The sequence below is a fragment of the Oncorhynchus tshawytscha genome, linkage group LG14, assembly GCF_018296145.1.
Source record: "Oncorhynchus tshawytscha isolate Ot180627B linkage group LG14, Otsh_v2.0, whole genome shotgun sequence".
In the NCBI taxonomy this organism is placed as follows: Eukaryota; Metazoa; Chordata; class Actinopteri; order Salmoniformes; family Salmonidae; genus Oncorhynchus; species Oncorhynchus tshawytscha.
Genome location: NC_056442.1, coordinates 28,953,138 through 28,974,937, shown reverse-complemented (window position 1 = coordinate 28,974,937; position 21,800 = coordinate 28,953,138). Strand labels below are relative to the sequence as shown.

The following is a 21,800-nucleotide window of genomic DNA, read 5'->3' as shown; positions in this document are numbered from 1 at the left end:
TTCATTATGGGGTATTGTGTGTAGATTGAAGAAAAGAAAACATTTAATCCATTTTAGAATGAGGCTGTAACATAACAAAATGTGGAAAAAGTCAAGGGGTCTGAATACTTTCCGAATGCACTGTAGACTGCCATGTGAGGCCAAATGGAGTTAATACTCTGATAATTGAGTCTGTGACCTTTCTGTTCATAGAGCACGCCACTGGATCTGTTTGAGGGCGGCAAGGGGCTGAAGGTCCAGGCAGAGCGCCCCCATCTGGTCAGTCTGGGCAGTGGCCGTCTCAGTACGGCCATCACACTGCTGCCCCTTCCTGAAGGTGAGCTAATATTTCACTCTGAAAGCCCCCACCATAACCCCTCAACCCATCGGTGAAATTGCCCGATGGCAGAACAGGTTTATTCGTCCCCCCCAATAATTTATTTTAAAAAATGGGGGCCCCCCCGATATCATACGTCATAAGCAATGGCAAAATGCGTAGAATTGCATGAAATGTTCTTTAATTGTCGACTGTGGGCTTGAAAAACCGTCCAATTCCTACTCTTTCTCAATTTTCAAACAGAAATGGGATGTGCCCTTGAAGGTTTATCGATGTGTCATTCTGGTCATGCACACCGCAACCGATGTAGCTAGGTCGTTAGCTAAGCTAGCCACTTGTAGGTAGCCAGTAACTTCTCCAGTATGTATTGAGGTAATTTCACAGGATTTGTTTTTGGATGGAATAAGTAGAGACCACTAAGAAATGGCACTTCTGTAGCTAAATATCTTATTCACTCATTATAAAAAATGTTTTAGCATTAAATTACCTGATATGATGGTGCATTGATCATACCATGTGAATACATAAAAAATGTCATAAATAAAAATTGGAAATAAAACCTTTATTTTTGCATTTATGCCCAAAGTCGACCTTTAATGTAACTGTCCAGTGTTTCCAGATTTCTGTGAAATATTATCAATAATTAAGTTAAATAGCTTTCCTTCCTTTCACCAGTTGTCCAGCGAAATGGTAATTAATGATGCTAAAAAGCAACTTTCTGTGTTGGAATGGTGCAAGCATTTTTTAAATAGTCTGTTTGAGTTACAAGTTTGAGGTGGGGTTTTTGAAGTGTTTTTCTCTCCAATGTATGCTTTGGACACAAATACAAGTATGGGATGAGTCAACCACATTATTTGGGTATGAGTTAACAGAAAATTAACTTTTAAAAGTGAGATTTTCGCTGGCCAGATGCGGCTACCCAATATACACAGGGTCCATTGTAGGTTCTGTCAGATCCATAGTTACGAATTACTGTGTGGCTACGTTTGCATCAACTATGGGTAGCTACCGAAAGAGTTTGAACTTCTGTTAACATTACGACGATGGAAGTAGCTAGCTAGCTAGGACACCGGTACACAATGTCCTTCGCCCCCATCTCGGAAGTGGTTCATTACTTTGGGTAGCATGATCACGGGCTACCCAATTAGCACAGGGTCCATTGTTAGCAAGGACATAATGTCGTAACCTTAACAGAAGTCCATACCCTCACGGTAGCTACCCATATTTGATGCTAATGTAGCCATCTTGAGCAACATACAGTATCAAAACAATGTCATTCATCACTATGGGACCGACGGAACCTTGCTAACAATGGACCTGGTGCATACTGGGTAGCCCATGCTCATTGGGTAGCCACACAGTTACTTTAAAACAGCAGCATTTTCTCTCAGCCTCATGGCAAAATATGTAGAATTGCAGGAAAATAGCTTTAAAACTGCAACATTTTCTCTCTGCACCATGGCAAAATGTGTTGAAATGCAGGTTAGCTGTCCCCCCCTCCAAAGATTTGGGGGAGGCCTTCCAGTTATCCTTCCACTTATACTGTGTATTCAAAAAACCGTCCATATATCCCGCAAAAAAAAACCCAAGAGATGCATAATAAGTCATATCGAGCTGTGTACAATTGCAGGAAATGTGTTTTAATATAAAAATGTCCCCAATGGCCGTGGACCCTCTTTCTACTATTCGTCCGCCCCCAATATCTACACCACAATTTGGCCCTGACCTCAACCCCCACCACCATCCCTCCCTAACACCCCTTTAGTACCCCCACCCCACCTCCTGCAATGTCCACCACTGCTACCCATTCATCTGGGGAATTCCTTTCTCCAAGCCCCTCTCGGTTTGTCTGGAGTTCTGCGGGGAGTTGGGTATGGAATGCAATGAAAAGGCTGCATCCCAAATGACACCAGATACCCTATATAATGGCAGCTTATTCCCTATGGGCCTGGGTCAAAAGTAATGCACGTTATAGGGATTAAGGTGCTATTTGGGAGGAAGCCTTGGTCCAGGGGGGAGAGAGGATGAGAATGCGTATTGCACTGTGATGTGACATTCCACTGGGTTTTCTCCTCTTATCTGGAGCCCCAGTAGAGATGAGGCTGGACAGGGTATGTTTTGGGGCGGAAGGAGGGGGTTGTGGAGGGTGGAATGTGATTTAGCAACAAAGCATTTCTATTTAGCATGTCTGCCTAGTTTAATGAATGACTGCTGGATATGACATTGACTCTCACCATGAGTTACAAAGACTTGTACAACGGATTAAACCAGAATGAAACAAGATTACGCAATCATTCACTTATTTTCAGGGTTTCACTTCTCTTCCAAGTTGTTCTGTCACTTAATTAATAGGTAACTTTGTCATTATACAGTAACAACATGGACGTTGAACACAATAAGTAAAACACTGTAGTTGAGGTTCAATTTACAGCCACAAACAGCCACAGTCAACATACAGCCACATTCTTCTCTTGGCAACATAGTTTGATGAGACTGCTTCTATGAACATTGAGGGATCATTCTAGCCTGGCAGTAACATTTTAGTACTTCTTTAGCCGACTCCTTTTATTGTATGAACAGATCAGGCTACCACCAGGCTAGAATCTCTCTCTAGTTACAGTGTCCATATTTTTCTCATACTCTTCTGGGTGTTGCTCCTGAAGGCAGGACCACGTTGGGCCATGGGGCGATGGACATCAGCATCCAGGGTCCAGGAGTTGCCGCCCAGCACTGCTACATAGAGAACCGGGCAGGGATCATCACTCTCCACCCCTGTGGGAACCAGTGTGCCACAGACGGGCTTCCTGTCACCAAACCGGTCCGCCTGTCACAAGGTATGGCTCCTTACAAACAAACAAACAACTCGTTGAAATGAACCTCAATGGCAAGGAGTATTTGTGTACTATATATATACTTTATATACAGCACCAGTCAAACATTGGGACACCCCTACTCATTTAAGGGTTTTTCTTTATTTTTACTATTTTCTACATTGTAGAATAATAGTGAAGACGTCAAACAATGAAATAATGCGTATAAAAAAATAGGAGGAAGGGAAACTGGGCAAAAATAGGAAAGCAATCTATTCCATAGTACACTAGAACACAGTAAACATGGACAACAACCGTCTAAACATAGCTGAGGGCAATGGAGCAAAATGTCCACTAGAGGACAATAAATAAACCTATCACAACCCTACAGGAAAGGTAAGAAATCCATATCTTCATTTAAACCAGGGTACTTAGTGGGCTGCAGTTTGTAAATCCATATCTTCATTTAAACCAGGGTACTTAGTGGGCTGCAGTTTGTAAATCCATATCTTCATTTAAACCAGGGTACTTAGTGGGCTGCAGTTTGTAAATCCATATCTTCATTTAAACCAGGGTACTTAGTGGGCTGAAGTTTGTAAATCCATATCTTCATTTAAACCAGGGTACTTAGTGGGCTGCAGTTTGTAAATCCATATCTTCATTTAAACCAGGGTACTTAGTGGGCTGCAGTTTGTAAATCCATATCTTCATTAAACCAGGGTACTTAGTGGGCTGCAGTTTGTAAATCCAAGAACTTTCCCTCTGGTTTAGCTGTTCAAGACGGTCTTCATTACCTACCCGTATGGCGTACTTGTGTTCCGCTAAGCGGTCTTAAAGGCGTCTCTTTGTTCGTCCAATGTAGAACACCTTGCACTGTGGACATTCCAATCTGTAGATGACATGAGTGGTTTTGCAGTTAATGAAATGCTTGACCTGATACTCCATTTTAGAAGCTGTGTCAACTAAATGTTTTTTTTTTCTGTACAATATTTCTTCAATGGTTGCATTTAAAAGAGCCCCTGGGTTTGTGGTCTAGCCAAGTTTTTGAGAGTCACCAGGAAGATAGCTGTGGACTAATTTGTCATTTAGTGTAGGACATCTATTAAAGCTTATGACTGGTGGCTCTGGGAAGACTTGGCGTAGTAGAGTATCACTTTGGATGATTCCCAATTGTTTTTAATTATTATTTGAATGTTATCTGCTGTATTTTATAACAAAGTACACTCTCTCTGATGTATCACGAGTCTCTGATGTATCACAAGTCACTCCCCTGTTCTCTCTGTCAAGTCAAAATAACGCATATTGAATCATGTAGTAACCAAAAAAGTGTTAAACAAATCAAAATATATTTTATATTTGAGGTTCTTCAAAGTAGCCACCCTTTGCATTGACGACAGCTTTGCATACTCTTGGCATTCTCTCAACCAGCTTCACCTGGAATGCTTTTCCAACAGTCCTGAAGGAGTTCCCACATATGCTGAGCACTTGTTCACTTCTTTTCGCTCACTCTGAGGTCCAACTCATCCCAAACCATCTCAATTGGGTTGATGTCAGGTGATTGTTGAGACCAGGTCATCTAATGCAGCACTCCATCACTCTCCTTCTTGGTCAAATAACCCTAACACAGTCTGAAGATGTTTTGGGTCATTGTCCTGTTGAAAAACAAATGATAGTCCCACTAACTAAGCGCAAACCAGATGGGATGGCGTATCGCTGCAGAATGCTGTGGTAGCCATGCTGGTTAGGTGTGCCTTGAATTCTAAATAAATCACGACAGTGTCACCAGCAAAGCACCCCCACATCATCACAATTCCTCCTCCAATCTCAAATTTGGACTCATCAGAACAAAGGACAGATGTCCACTGGTCTAATGTCGATTGCTCATGTTTCTTGGCCTAAGCAAGTCTCTACTTATTATTGGGGTTCGTTGGTAGTGGTTCCTTTGCAGCAATTTGACCATGAAGGCCTGATTTACGCAGTCTCCTCTGAACAGTTGATGTTGAGATTCTTGACTTGCCTTGACTTGCCTAGTTAAATAAAATAAAATTCCAAATGTGTTATTTCCTAGTTTTGATGTCTTCACTATTATTCCACAATGTGGAAAATAGTAAAAATAAAGAAAAACCCTATAATGAGTAGGTGTGTCCAAACTTTTGACTGGTACCTTATATGTATATACATGGACGGATGGTGCTGGGCTCACAATTGGCCCAGCATCGTTAGGGTTTGGCCTGGGTAGGCCGTCAATGTAAATAAGATTTTGTAACTTGCCTAGTGAAATAAAGGTTAAATAAAAAAATATTGTTCCATTGGGAGGAAACCTCTTGATTTTCAATACATCACATTCTTTCACCAGGATTTCAGAATTTATGCTGAAGGAACAGGCCCTCCCCTCCCAGGCCCTTCCTCTCTGACATTAGTCACAGTACTTACATTATCTCAGCAGCTTCTTGGCTCCATAGAATCACAGCAATTTGGTAGTCATAAACTAACTCATTCAATTTTTAGATAGTAACAAGAGAGCTAACAGTTGGAGGCTAATGATAACACTGGCTATCTCCTGGTGTCCCCCAACCTGGATTGTCTTGTAAATCCAAGCGGGGATATGGCTATTTTTATTCCATACCTCTTACTCCAACAGATCCCCTTCTACCCCTGGGGGTGAAAGGTGAAATAATGATTTTTGAGGGAATAATTTTATTTCTATATTATATCTATATATATATACAGTGGGGCAAAAAAGTATTTAGTCAGCCACCAATTGTGCAAGTTCTCCCACTTAAAAAAGATGAGAGAGGCCTGTAATCTTCATCATAGTTCCACTTCAACTATGACAGACAAAATGAGAAGAAAAAAATCCAGAAAATCACATTGTAGGATTTTTTATGAATTTATTTGCAAATTATGGTGGAAAATAAGTATTTGGTCACCTACAAACAAGCAAGATTTCTGGCTCTCACAGACCTGTAACTTCTTCTTTAAGAGGCTCCTCTGTCCTCCACTCGTTACCTGTATTAATGGCACCTGTTTGAACTTGTTATAAAAGAATTCAGTATAAAAGACACCTGTCCACAACCTCAAACAGTCACACTCCAAACTCCACTATGGCCAAGACCAAAGAGCGGTCAAAGGACACCAGAAACAAAATTGTAGACCTGCACCAGGCTGGGAAGACTGAATCTGCAGTAGGTAAGCAGCTTGGTTTGAAGAAATCAACTGTGGGAGCAATTATTAGGAAATGGAAGACATACAAGACCACTGATAATCTCCCTCGATCTGGGGCTCCACGCAAGATCTCACCCCGTGGGGTCAGAATGATCACAAGAAAAAAAATCCCAGACCAGTGCAGTGGGGGGACCTAGTGAATGACCTGCAGAGAGCTGGGACCAAAGCAACAAAACCTACCATCAGTAACACACTACGCCGCCAGGGACTCAAATCCTGCAGTGCCAGACGTGTCCCCCTGCTTAAGCCAGTACATGTCCAGGCCCGTCTGAAGTTTGCTAGAGAGCATTTGGATGATCCAGAAGAAGATTGGGAGAATGTCATATGGTCAGATGAAACCAAAATATAACTTTTTGGTAAAAACTCAACTCGTCGTGTTTTGAGGACAAAGAATGCTGAGTTGCATCCAAAGAACACCATACCTACTGTGAAGCATGGGGGTGGAAACATCATGCTTTGGGGCTGTTTTTCTGCAAAGGCACTAGGACGACTGATCCGTGTAAAGGAAAGAATGAATGGGGCCATGTATCGTGAGATTTTGAGTGAAAAACTCCTTCCATCAGCAAGGGCATTGAAGATGAAACGTGGCTGGGTCATTCAGCATGACAATGATCCCAAACACACCACACAACGAAGGAGTGGCTTTGTAAGAAGCATTTCAAGGTCCTGGAGTGGCCTAGCCAGTCTCCAGATCTCAACCCCATAGAAAATCTTTGGAGGGAGTTGAAAGTCCATGTTTCCCTGCAACAGCCCCAAAACATCACTGCTCTAGAGGAGATCTGCATGGAGGAATGGGCCAAAATACCAGCAACAGTGTGTGAAAACCTTGTGAAGACTTACAGAAAACGTTTGACCTCTGTCATTGCCAACAAAGGACATATAACAAAGTATTGAGAGAAACTTTTGTTATTGACCAAATACTTATTTTCCACCATAATTTGCAAATAAATTCATTAAAAATCCTGGATTTTTTTTCTATTTTTGTCTGCCATAGTTGAAGTGTACCTATGATGAAAATTACAGGCCTCTCTCATCTTTTTAAGTGGGAGAACTTGCACAATTGGTGGCTGACTAAATACTTTTTGAGGAATAATGGTTTGAGGCAGTTTTTCATGGTTCGGGTTAGGCCCCTTAATTCCTGGGAAGGGAAATCTTAACGCTACAACATACAATGACATTCTAGACGATTCTGTGCTTCCAACTCTGTTGGAAGGCCCTTTCCTGTTTCAGCATGACAATTCCCCCATGCACAAAGCAGAGGTCCATATAGAAAGGGTTTGTCGAGATCTGTGTGGAAGATCTTGTCTGGCCTGCACAGAGACCTGACTTCAACCCAACCGAACACCTTTGGGATGAATTGGAACGCCGACTGCGAGCCAGGCCTAATTGCCCAGCATTAGTGCCCGACCTCCCTAGTGCTCTTGTGGCTGAATGGAAGCAAGTCCCAACAGCTCTGTTCCAACATCAGGTGTCCACATACTTTTGGCCATATAGTGTATCATTAACAGAAAGTCATGCCATGACTAACCTGGTAGACAGTCAGACAGACTCAGAGGATACACAACTACTATTGGAGGAAATGGGTGAGGTTGATTCAGACGAGACAGATTTGGGATTGCACAAAGGAGATCTGACTCAGGGTTACTGCCGCCCCCCCTACACTACACCAACCCCTTTTCTCTTTCTCTCTGGTGTGGATATTAGTTTGAGCCTGTCGAAGACAGCTGCGGTTTCAACACCAACCATCTCTCCCGCTGCCAGGAGTCACGGTGAAACAATCATGCGCGTGTAGCCTACTGCGATAGTTAGTGACTGACTGTGAAATCGGGCAATACACGAGGCTGCGTTGGAAGGAACAATAGACAACAACGAATTGTAACGCAAAATATTTAACTGAAATGGATTGCATCCCTACGCGTTGAATTAACACATTTTTCTGCTGGCTCCAATAGAAGGCAGGTGGAGAGCGCTCTTTGTGAAAACATAACGTAAAACTATATGAGTAGCCTGTGGAAGAATACTGATAAATATTATCATAACCAAAAGAATCGTCAAGACAAGCACGCATTAAAGCTTTCTGTTCTTCAACAATCATTTGCCGTTCAGGAAAAACACGTGGCTCGTTTTAAAGGAGCAGCTGCGATGTTAACAGCGGAGGGCAAGAGGACTTTCATTTGGATTTAAAGTAAGCTTTTCTTCAGAATTAAAGATAATGTGTATGCTGTAGAGTGTTTCAACTGTGTGTTATATCTACATTTTTTTTGCAATTGCTTAAACATCAATTAAGGCCCACAAACCGAAAGCGAGTCGCTTGATTCGCTATAGTCGCTATAGTCGTTATACAGCAGGTATTACATTGTAACATCCAAATTATACATTTGACCCTAATCTCGAATCATGCATATATGATACAAAGTATTCTCAATAACGTATATTGTCAAAAATATGATGTACCTGAACCATTGCACCAGTAAAATAACATTGATCTTTTGTATTAATATTGAGTAATGGCAATACATCACGTTGGTTCCGCACAAAATATGTGATTTTGTTTTGTTTGTAATATATATATATATATATATATATATATATATATATTTGTCAACTTTGAAGATTACTTTTATCTCATATTTCTGCAATAGTATTGTTTATTCCACTGAACTTCCTCATCCACCTGAGTTCAATTTACAGACAGAAAAACAGGGTGAAACCTCTAGCCAAATCCCCGACTATGACACTACAGTGATCCCTTTTCATTTTGTCATGGTCACCGGATGCCTGTTTACGGGATACATTTCTATTCCTGGTCGATGTGACCTAAGCATGCTGTTAACCCTGTGTAGAATCTAGATGCGGTCTATTCTCATATTAGCAAGCCCACTCAAAACTCCCCCGTCCAACATTCTGTCATTTCTGACACATTGCATTGACCCTCATTGTATGCATAGGAAGTAAAGAGACATGAGGTGCACCCCCTCTGCAAACAAGCATCGGGCTGTCATACAGTTCCCTCCTTTTTTTCAGCTTGGTGAGCCCCATATCCTCCTGCTCATGCTTGGTGGGACCTGGACTCCTCTGTTTGTGAGGCCACGTCCACAGAGCGGGGATAGAGAAGTAACCCATAGCCATCTGTTTCACTGACATGACCAGCAGGAGTATTTATTGTCTTATGATGTTCCGGCAAAAGGAGGTGAGGGTGAGAGTGCGTTCAGTGCACATCTGTTACCAGACCCCCTCACACCTCATTGTGCCACTCACAGAAGGTGGCAGATAGTTTCAATATATTGTATCTGGGACAGATGTTATTGAATACATTTCTCAATTATGAAAGTATATGAAGAGGAAGAAGCCTGAAATCCTTATCGGTGGTGTCAAATGCCACATGATATACTGTAGATGGTTGACTGTGTTACTTATTTTAGCACCAAATGAACAGCAGTGTGTCTTACCAAAATACTGACACCATCATTCAATTTATTATTCACAAGCTTAAAATGTACTTTCTCATCGGGTATTGCTGTATAGGCTACCTTTAAAAAGTAGGCTGACATCCTAATTCTGACATCCAACTCAGTTATGTTGGTGAAAATAGAATGGACAATATGAGAACGTGTTCTTCTCAGATGAACTTCCACTGCTTTCCTGTGAATCTCCTATCTATCTTTTGGTATTGTATGGCTGCACTTTATGTCCTCTGCATTGGCTAAAGCATTGAGTGATTAACTGGTGAGCTTGAAAGTGTCTGGCTTTTCCTTAAGCAGTAAAACACAACAATGCCATGGCAACTGTCTTGCTTACTTTTTTGGCATCCCTTTGTCCAGGATGTCCTCTGCTTTAGAGATGTCTGACACTCTAGGTCAAAGGGAGTCTTCCTTTGTTGAAGCCAACTGAAACATCTCAGCTGATCGCTATTTTACATGCCCTCACATTATCAGAATAATCAGAAGTATTTGCTATCAGCCAAGTTTCCTATATCTTATTTCAGTGGTCCCAATGGCTCACTTTCCAAGGCTTAATAATGAAGATATTTTTGGCAAGCTATACTACATTAAAATGATGATATGAAAATGCTTTCATGTTGTTGCTTGACAAGGTTCAAGCAAGGGTTTAACTCCAGGGAATGTGGTCTAAATGTGTCACTACCGTGATATAAGACAATGTAGTACCCCTCAGGTATGCCAACCCAACCTTCTCCTATGGTTACATTCATCTACCAGTTTTTCATGAAAGAATATCTCTTGAGGTGATGCTGTTGTCCTTGCAGATCAGGGTCTGTCATTTCCTGGAGATTTGAATCCCTGCCAGTGCCAAGGTGTTTTCAGGGAATAATGGTCTGTGCTCGTTGGTGTCACTTCTAGTTGTGTCAAAGTGCCCTTGAAGTAAAGACATATCCACACCCATCTCAGACAACCTCATCTGTGCTTTTCGGTTTAGAATATTGAAAATATAGTCATGTCAAATCACCCGTTGACTTCTCTTAAGTCTTTATTCTTGAGTAGGATACATGGTTAACGTTTTGGTTCTAATTGAATAACATGAATATGGTAACTTGCAGAGACAGCCCCATACGAGATAAGAAAGATATACATTGGAGCCATTCCCAAAGTGCACTCACTGTGATGAGAACCCAATGACTTCTGCCATTAATGTAGTGGTAAAGGAGAACTCTGCCTCGCGATGTTGAGAGAATCAATCTCGCTGATTAACTGTAAGGATCTTGGCTGCTCAGCCGCCAGTCCCGTTCTCTTCCAACAGCACCAATTCATTATTTTCTGTGAAGTTTTTTTTTCATTTACCATTGAACCGTGTCCTCACCCAAATGACGTCATGAATTTTAATTATAAAAATGGCAACGTGTCATATTTTACTGTCAGGTCGCTTTAGCAAAGAACTTGAATAAACGTTGCACTCTCGTGCTGTTTGGAGATCAGAGGTGAGGTTTTTTTAAGCTCAGCCTTCTGCTGAACAGAGTAATGAAATATTGCTCTTAATCCCATCTCTTATTGGAATCCATGAGATGCTTGTCTCTGGTGAAAGGGTTCTACACTTCAAGTCTGAGGAGAGCTAAAAACATATGGACGGATTACATTTTTTATTATTTTTATTAATTGAACCTTTATTTAACTAGGCAAGTCATTTAAGAACAAACTCTTATTTACAATGACAGCCTACACCGCCAAACCCTAACGACACTGGGCCAATTGTGCGCTGCCCTATGGGACTCCCAATCACGGCTGGTTGTGATACAGCCTGGAATTGAACCAGAGTCTGTAGTGATGCCTCTAGCACTGAGATGTAGTGCCTTAGACTGCTGCGCCACTTGGGAGCATGAGAGGAGCTGGGACCAAAAATCGTCAATTTTTCCTCTTGAGACCCCCACACCGGCCCATTTTTGAGCCAGCTAATGATAATTTTGCACAAAAAAAATGTTAGGCAGACCATCTGGTCTAAAAATGGAACAGCCCAACTGGCATTTGCCAGAAGTATGTCCAGTCTGCCCCTGGTGTGGAGATCCCTATAGGGGAACATGATCACCCAAGGATCTATTCTACAACCCTGTCACTGGTTTAGTGCACCCGCTGCCTATACTCTGTCCTCTCCTATGATTAACCAAAGGTGATTGACTAGGGAATGTCCAATGGGAATGTGACCCCTATAATGTTATGGAAGTGCTCTAGTGGAGATCTCCACGGACCACCTAGTGAGTTGGGTTAGGTATCTCTGTGTTATGATTTGGTATAATAGTGGTCTGGTTAATAGTCAGTAGATTGACATTTGCTCAACAGCTCTGTCTCAGTAGAAATAAGCTGAGGAGGAGCCCCTGGACAGAGGCATGGTGGGACAGCATGAACAGGGCATGGAGGTAAAGGGAGGTGCTGCAGTGAGGAGCTCACAACCTGAGGGTTTTTACATAGGGGAGGCCTCTCACACTTCAGTGTTGTGTTGCCAAAATATTAGCAACATCCACACAATCACTTATCATATCAATAATTTATCCTAAGGTCTTACTAGGTTGCTCATTACTTAGTGCCCTGAGTTTTCCCCGGTCTGGTCAAATGGTTTGGAAATATTCTGGGCCCTACTCTTAATACAGAGAAATTGTGAATAAAGAGATTAAGTTAAGTATGGAAGCCTCCAGTCTCCAGACACATGTTCACATCCAGGTAAGTCTGATGACAAGATGCAAATGATTCAAGCTCAATGTGGTACCAACATCGATCAATCTTTATGTCTCGAAAGACGTTCTCCATTTATCTATTCCTCTGTACAGTAGCTATATCTGCAAAAGATGACTGCTAGATTTATTGAATTCCAGCATAGTGATCGCCTGGGGATCTTGCTAATGGTATTGACTCACTCAATTACTATTTGTTGTGAAAGATAGTTAATTATGAAAACAAGGCAGGAGAATCACAGCATGCTATTTTATGTGTCCCGTATTCTGATTAGACCTGTGTGCTTAATCTAATTTATGATTCCAGTCAGGCAATTTCCCCGGGCTTAGGCAGTGGTAGGCCTGAGGGCCAGGCCCACCCACTGGTGAGCCATGTCCACCCAATCAGATTGAGCAAATAAAAAGGTAACACACCTACAGCACCTGTCAAAAGTTTGGCCACAACTACTCTTTCCAGGGGTTTTCTTTATCTTCACTATTTTCTACATTGTAGAATAATAGTGATGACATCAAAACTATGAAATAACACATATGGAGTCATGTAGTAGCCAAAAAAAGTGTTAAACAAATCATAATGTATTTTATATGTCAGAATCTTCAAAGTAGCCACCCATTGCTTTTGATGACAGCTTTGCACACTCTTGGCATTCTCTCAACCAGCTTTAACAGTCTTGAATCTCAAATATACATTTGTTTCACACTTTCATAGTTTTGATGTCTTACTTTTATTCTACAATGTAGAAAATAGTAAAAATAAAGAAAAACCCTTGAATGAGTAGGTGTGTCCAAATCTTTGACTGGTACTGGATATTTTACCTCTAATCTTTAAAAATGCTAAATCTCTCAGCCTCATGGCAAAATGTATAGAATAGCATGATAAGCTATAAAACTGCACACATTCCTCTCTGCCCCATGGCAAAATTGCAGGAAATTAGCTTTAACATAGCAACATTTTCTCTTAGCCTCATGGCAAAATCTGTGGAATAGAGATTAGCTATAAAACTATATTTTTTTCTCTTTGCCCAATGACAAATTGTGTTAAATCTATAGACACATACTGTTGATTAGTGTTTCCCTATGCCAAGGGATCCATCAATATAATTAGGTCTGTAATGGCTGAATTGATGAGTCTTAATTGACATTGATGTGGTTCACAGAAAATGACCCTGTCCTGTCACTGCAGGTGGCTACTGACTAGCCATTTATGCAGCTGTTGTATTGTAGGAAGATCTTCAGAGTGTTGTTGTCTGTACACTAACTTACACTCAACAAATCATACGGTTATTTTGCGATATTTTCCTTGCATTGTTATGATCAACCACCAGTACATGACTAGATGTAATGGTTTTGCTCTCCTCCCTCTGAGGAAAGAAAAACTATCAGAAATTAATTAATCTTATGAGTCATATTTCAAGGTTCGCCCTAGCTAGCTATTCAACGGTTGTTAGTTGAGAGAGATTGGAAATTCTTGAACTTGTTATGTCCTTGACACACTTGATGCCTGTGCTTGTCCAATGTGTTGTCTCACTCTGTTGTTCACTCCTGGTTATAGGCTTATGAGAGCACACACACACACACACACACACACACACACACACACACACACACACACACACACACACACACACACACACACACACACACACACACACACACACACACTGCTATAGCTTGGAAATTGTGTAAACGAGCAGCTCTTTGTGTGGTTTGCTGCCTCATCCTGCCTGTCTGATCCCTGATGGCCTGTCGTGTCACTGCTCAGCTGTAGAGGCAGCAGGATGGAGCACTGTTACCCCTTTGCCCTGGGCCTGTGGTGTGTGTGCAGGCGTGTGTATGTAATGTGTGTGTGTATCATTACTCATTGTGTATTTATTCCTTGTGTTATTATTTTTTGAGTATTTCTCTTTTTTTTTTCTCTGCTTTGCCCGGGTAAGTAAGCATTTCACCTGTTTACTGAAGCATGTGACAAATCAAATCTGATATGATTTTAATATATGTCCGTTTGTGGGTGTGTGTGTGCTTTTTTCTGGTGCAGCAGACACTTTTAGTTAACACTCACCGGAAGCCACAGACAGAGAGGCACACGAGGTCCTTTGGTTGCCGAGATCTTTGGATCTGTCCCTAAGGGAAAAGGAAAAAGGGCAGAACAGAGGCAAACAGTCAGTGAAGTTCAGCGTGTGATGAAAACAACAGGAGAACCAGTCTCCTTCTTCTAACATCAGCAACCAAGTATCACGCTTCTTCATCCACTGCCTGTATTCCAATAGAGCTGTACAGCTGTATTGGGTAAAGTTAACAAGGCCATGTTAGCCTGACAGAATTTTTCTGCTGTGGGTGACCAATACAGTTCTGTATTCATAGTTCGTATCTGCATTCTGCACAGACTACATACTTTTAAAGAGTTTATTTTATTTTCCCCTATGGAACTTCATTTGTGGTGTCAGATACAACCGCATACAAGTAATTGCAATCACACATAACTGCGTTTTTCTTCCTCGCGTTGCAATTTTTACGTTTATATGACCCTGATGGTATGATGTGCAACATCTATGCTATTAATACTTTGGATCAAGTCTGTACAGCACGCGTGTGCTCTCTGAATAGCCAATGAGTTGTGAGGTAGAGTTGGCTTACAGTGTGTGAGGGCTGTAGCCCGGGGCTATGTCATTTGAAGGGTGGGTCTGACACTGGGCGTGATTGAGTTTTCTCTCCCTCAAATCGTGTTGATGCAGGCCAAAGCCATGCCTCTGTTCTCCTTGGCTCTGACTCAGGCCTGCCAAAACGCACAACCTCTGTCTCCTGAAGAAGAACAGAGAGCGTGTACAGACAGATATTCAGCTGATGTGGCGCTCTCTACAATCTTAAGTAATACGGTTATAAAATGTAATACGTCTCAGTACTACCCATCACATCACTTGTTTTTATGTTTGCCTCCCCAGAGACATTCATTTCATATTTTATTATCAAATGTGGACATAAACATCATATATAATAGAAAGGGCCTGAAACTTTTCAAATTTTCCCATTTGTCAAACAGTTAAAGCTAAGCTCAACTCTGTCGACATAAAAAAAAAATGTATCTGCTTCTTCGCTGCATTGGCGTCATCTCGTCTCCCTACACTGATGTGATAGTTACCACGGTAATTCAGCTGTACCTGTGTCTGTGTCCTAATCACGTCCTGTCCAGTCAGAGCCTGTGAAGTAATCAACTGTTTTTCCCCACTGCCATGGAATAAAAAGGCATCTGGCTGCATTGTACACACTGTATGCATCCCAAGTGAAATCGTATTCCCTATGTAGTGCACTACTGCTGAAAAGATCAAGTATATTTCCAGTAACATTGTCCAGACTTATATTGGAGGCAACATCAGTTGAAGCTAAAGCTGATGAACTGAAGATACAGATGACAGATATCAATGTGACAAGCCTGGCCTTGGGGAGTTAATGCAAGTCTTTAGGTCTCAGGCAAAGTTACTCATTGTGCAAGCATGGTTCACTGAACCACCTCCCTTACAAGTGCTGTTTTCTTTTACAGGCTGTATGCTGTGTTTTGGCCAGTCAGTATTTTTCCGCTTCAACCACCCAGAGGAGGCGTTCAGGATGAAGAGCATGATGCCAGGGGGAAGCAAGGGCTCCGGTGGGAACTACAGAATCCACTCAGGTAATATAGTACTGTCAAAGGTAATATAGTACTGTCACAGGTAATACAGTACTGTCATGACACACCCAAGGTATAGGCCCTACCTGTGTATGAACTAGATTAAAATATTTTCTGAAAAAATAAGCAGAAAATCTAACGTAGATGTCTATCTGGATGTTACAAGAGACATTTTGTGAGCACTTTAAAAAAAAAATATATATATTTTACCTTTATTTAACCAGGTAGGCAAGTTGAGAACAAGTTCTCATTTACAATTGCGACCTGGCCAAGATAAAGCAAAGCAGTTCGACAGATACAATGACACAGAGTTACACATGGAGTAAAACAAACATACAGTCAATAATACAGTATAAACAAGTCTATATACAATGTGAGCAAATGAGGTGAGAAGGGAGGTAAAGGCAAAAAAGGCCATGGTGGCAAAGTAAATACAATATAGCAAGTAAAACACTGGAATGGTAGTTTTGCAATGGAAGAATGTGCAAAGTAGAAATAAAAATAATGGGGTGCAAAGGAGCAAAATAAATAAATAAATACAAATTAAATACAGTTGGGAAAGAGGTAGTTGTTTGGGCTAAATTATAGGTGGGCTATGTACAGGTGCAGTAATCTGTGAGCTGCTCTGACAGTTGGTGCTTAAAGCTAGTGAGGGAGATAAGTGTTTCCAGTTTCAGAGATTTTTGTAGTTCGTTCCAGTCATTGGCAGCAGAGAACTGGAAGGAGAGGCGGCCAAAGAAAGAATTGGTTTTGGGGGTGACTAGAGAGATATGCCTGCTGGAGCGTGTGCTACAGGTGGGAGATGCTATGGTGACCAGCGAGCTGAGATAAGGGGGGACTTTACCTAGCAGGGTCTTGTAGATGACATGGAGCCAGTGGATTTGGCCACGAGTATGAAGCGAGGGCCAGCCAACGAGAGCGTACAGGTCGCAATGGTGGGTAGTATATGGGGCTTTGGTGACAAAACGGATTGCACTGTGATAGACTGCATCCAATTTGTTGAGTAGGGTATTGGAGGCTATTTTGTAAATGACATCGCCAAAGTCGAGGATTGGTAGGATAGTCAGTTTTACAAGGGTATGTTTGGCAGCATGAGTGAAGGATGCTTTGTTGCGAAATAGGAAGCCAATTCTAGATTTAACTTTGGATTGGAGATGTTTGATATGGGTCTGGAAGGAGAGTTTACAGTCTAACCAGACACCTAAGTATTTGTAGTTGTCCACGTATTCTAAGTCAGAGCCGTCCAGAGTAGTGATGTTGGACAGGCGGGTAGGTGCAGGTAGCGATCGGTTGAAGAGCATGCATTTAGTTTTACTTGTATTTAAGAGCAATTGGAGGCCACGGAAGGAGAGTTGTATGGCATTGAAGCTTGCCTGGAGGGTTGTTAACACAGTGTCCAAAGAAGGGCCGGAAGTATACAGAATGGTGTCGTCTGCGTAGAGGTGGATCAGAGACTCACCAGCAGCAAGTGCGACCTCATTGATGTATACAGAGAAGAGAATCGGTCCAAGAATTGAACCCTGTGGCACCCCCATAGAGACTGCCAGAGGTCCGGACAGCAGACACTTCACTTGAACCCTCTCAAATACAACACTTGCATAATACTCAGAATATATGGCCGATGTCAGCTTATGGCGATCAATGTTGGAGTGCAATGACACACATTGAATATAAACTACTGGGTTAAATCTAAAGGTAAGCAAGGTATTTTAAAGACATTTTTAATACCCCTTCAAGTGAAAATACACTGAATAAACTACACTTCCTCCACCAAGGTCCTTGTTTCTGTGTCTCCACACAGCTTAAGGGCTCAGATTGTTACCGTGGATAAGGAGGCAGCTCCCTTACAGGTGCTGAGTTTCACACGCCACAGAAGGCCCCTTATTGCCTTTCCATTTCCGGCTTTGGTGAAGACAGGGTGCAACAGAACCCTGGTTGCCTGGCCTGCTGGCCCTGGTTTCACACCATGCATGATTTATGAGCATCTCATTCCTCTCTGGTCTCTAGGCAGAAGTGTTCAGCTGCCTAGCCCTGCCCTATCCTCTCCTCGCAGGCACAGTGGAGTGTGTTTCCCCTTCTTGGCCGCCTTTGGGGGATCTTGACTAACCGGTGTCTGTATGTAGCCTCGCTACTTTTATAGCCTGTCTTTTTACATTTTTTTCTAGTTCTTTACCTACTTATTGTTCACCTAGTACCCTTTTTGCACTATTGGTGAGAGCCTGTAAGTAAGCATTTCACTATAAGGTCTACACCTGTTGTATTCAGCATTTCACTGTAAGGTCTGTTGTATTCGGCGCACGTGACAAATAACTGATTTGATTCTTGGGGATCTGTCCCGGCATCTTGTTATTTCCTTATTTTTTTTGTGCGTTGACGATGTGCCCCCTGCCTTAAGTATGGAGCATATACATATTGGGTGTTGAACTTCCTGCTTTGTTAATTAATGCTTTCCGCTGTTGTTAAAAAGGCTTCATATCTCCTTAGATGTGCATTCCTTGGTGTGGTCGCTAGAGAGGGTCTGTTCTTACCTTTGACGTACTTAAACTGTGTATTATTGTGTGTCACATTAAGGTTGCTAGATCTGATTTATGAGTATAATTTCTAGTGCTTGCTTGGTAACCCCCACTCACATATCGCACATTGCAGTAGGCCTATACAGTAGTTAGAGTTCTGACAGGCACTAGTCTCTTCAGCCACCCTCAGTGAGCAGCTCCGACACATTTCCTACCAGGCTCATTCATATGCCAGCCAGGCAGACAGCTTTGTTGGCTCCACACGGCTTATTTTAAGTTGAGGGGTATCTTTTACTGTTTCTATTTTTAAACCTCTACCCTATTCTACTATCTTCCCATCTCCACTTCCTGTGTGTTTCCTCAAACGTTCCTGCACCGCACCATTTCCCTGTGTAGTTAACAGGGGATTTAAATGCCTTCTCTATCTTCATTATCTATTATCTTCATCCATCTTAATATCCCATCATTTCTGCCTAAAATGTCTAATATAGCTTACACATTCTACAACTGTTATTTGTTGTAGTCAAAATCCATTGGTTCATTGTCTATGCAGTAAAAATGACATTAGGCAAGGAAATGTATCACCGTTTAGATAACCTAGAAGACTCACTACTATATAGCCTAGGCATATTATTAAATTAAGTATGAATGACAGTATGATTTCATACTAGTTTCAAGTTTTAATATCACATGAACAAGTACAGTGAAATGCCTTTCTTGCTAGTGTCAGAGTCGTGTGTGTGTATAGGTGGCAGGGTAGTCAGGCGCAGGAGAATCAAACTGAGTGTAATGGAGTTATTAAATAACAATAAACGAAAACACACTCCAAACACTAAATGTAACAATAAACAAAGTGGGTACGAGGACCCGTCGCGCACCAATACAACACTGAATAACAAACTATCTCTGACAAAGACATGAGGGGAAACAGAGGGTTAAATACACAACAGGTAATGAACGGGATTGAAACCAGGTGTGTAGGAAGACAAGACAAAACCAATGGAAAATGAAAAATGGATCAATGATGGCTAGAAGACCGGTGACTTCGACCACCACCCAAACAAGGAGAGGCTTCGACTTCGGTAGAAGTCGTGACAGCTAGCTCTAACCCCAACAATGCAGTAATTAGGGATGCATAATATACCGGTGAACATATCGGAATCGGACGATATTAGCTAAAGATGTCAAAGCTGATGTTCATACCTATTTAATGTAGGTACATGCCGTAATGACACCATGTAAAATTTTGCGCTACATGTGCAACACAGCATTCATAACCTAGCCCACAATGTCTGCTGTGTGGATCGAGCAGTCAACAAGTCGAGCAGTCATTTGAAAGAGCAAGTACATTTCAGCGAGACAGCTCAAAAGGTGAAATCCATTAAAGCCAAGATAATGCAATTCATTGCCCTTGACAATCAACCGTTCTCTGTTGTAGGTGATGTTGGCTTTCGCCGACTGGTCGAGCACCGGTACACACTACCAAGTGAGCTATTTTTCAGATGTTGCCCTACTGGAGTTACACAGTAATAGCGTCACTGCTATTAGCTTCAAGACATACATACTACGGAACGCCGTTTGTGTCTTCGCATGTCAAAAAAAGATACAGTAGCATTGTCAAAGCTGTACAAAAAAGTCTGCAAACACTGGCCACTAACAATGTGTTTACAATACTGCATTGGTAATAAACCATCTGTTCAACTGCAACTTCTGGGGTAGCTAGCTTTAGCTTGGTACCTAGCTAGCACCAATACAACCAGCCTGAAAACAATGACCAGTAGAAACTGCAGTCATTTTCATTATTCTTAGCAATTATTAGTATTAGCTAGGTTGCCACTTGTTGTTCGCCTATTGAAAATGAACTTCAGTTTATGAAAATAAATAGCTAGCCAGCTACTTAACCCGGTTGCCTAAGATAACGTTATAAGCAGCCAGCTAGTTTCATCTGGCTAGTGTGGCTCGACCGGACTTGGTTATGTGTTGTGAAGCTAATAAGGATTAGGCACAATATTGGAATTTGTGGTTTGCCTTCAAAATGAAAGTATGCCATTGACAGTGATGCAAATGAATACAAATAGAATTATGCAATACTTTTATTTTGAAGGCTAACCGCAAAGTCCACTATTGTGGCTAATCCTTATTGTGGCTAGCTTCACATAGATGGGTCCGACCACGATTAATCAAATAAAAACTGTCTTATAAATTAGGGTTATTTTAGAGGATGACCCCTAGCTATATAGTTAGCTAGCTAACTATTGCTACTGAAACAGATGTCATTTTGCTATGTTTCTGGGGAAGAACATTGTTTGCATCCATGAGCTAACTGGCTTTTTTTTATGACCAGCACTGTAGGTGCGCGAGACAACTTTACCAGCATCATAGCATAAGTATCGATGAATCGTTGTGACATGAAATACAAGTGATAGTGTAATAAAAACATAAAAAATGAATGGATGCGTTAAATTATTATGTGACGTGCAGTCATATTCAGGTCCTGATTGGTCAACAAGCTTATTTGACACGGAAAATAGTGTTATCTACTGGTCATTGTTTTCTTTTTTGACACGCAAAGACCCAAACGGCGTTCCATAGAATCCTGGTTGAGAATGAAACGACTGAACAAATTAACAACAAAATAGCACAGCAAGTAAGTGAAAGAAATTGGTTGTCACGTTCGTTGAATGGAAGAGACCAAGGCGCAGCGTGATATGAATACATCTTCTATTATTTAATGAAGAAACATATAAACAAACGTGACGCTATAAATATAACGAGTGCTAACACAGGCAACTAGACATAAACAATAACCCACGAAATACCCAAAGAAGATGGCTGCCTAAATATGGTTCCCAATTAGAGACAACGATAAACAGGTGCCTCTAATTGAAAACCAATCTAGGCAACCATAGACTTACATAAACACCTAGATAGTAAATGACCCCATAAACCTACAAAACAGTACAAAAACACATACATCACCCATGTCACACCCTGACCTAACCAAAACAACAAAGAATACTAAGGTCAGGGCGTGACATAGGTTTTGATTATGTTTTACTGGTAATGGGGGCATATGTAAATGCCAACAAAATAACAGTTTGGC

General features: G+C 41.5%; 1 protein-coding gene across 15 annotated transcripts in view; it reads left to right on the top strand.

Annotated features, from left to right (window-relative positions):
• The window catches only part of LOC112266940 (pleckstrin homology-like domain family B member 1), a 102,668-nt gene that overhangs the window by 30,240 nt on the left and 50,628 nt on the right, over positions 1-21,800 (top strand). For 13 of the 15 annotated variants that reach the window (XM_042297277.1, XM_042297283.1, XM_042297276.1 and 10 more), the window contains exons 3-5: positions 193-316; positions 2,980-3,150; positions 16,062-16,187. In XM_042297277.1, the coding sequence (XP_042153211.1) occupies positions 193-316; positions 2,980-3,150; positions 16,062-16,187 (421 nt within the window). Of the gene's footprint in view, positions 1-192; positions 317-2,979; positions 3,151-8,020; positions 8,537-9,375; positions 9,542-16,061; positions 16,188-21,800 lie in introns of those variants that run through there. The other 2 variants (XM_042297287.1, XM_042297286.1) reach the window with 2 other exon arrangements.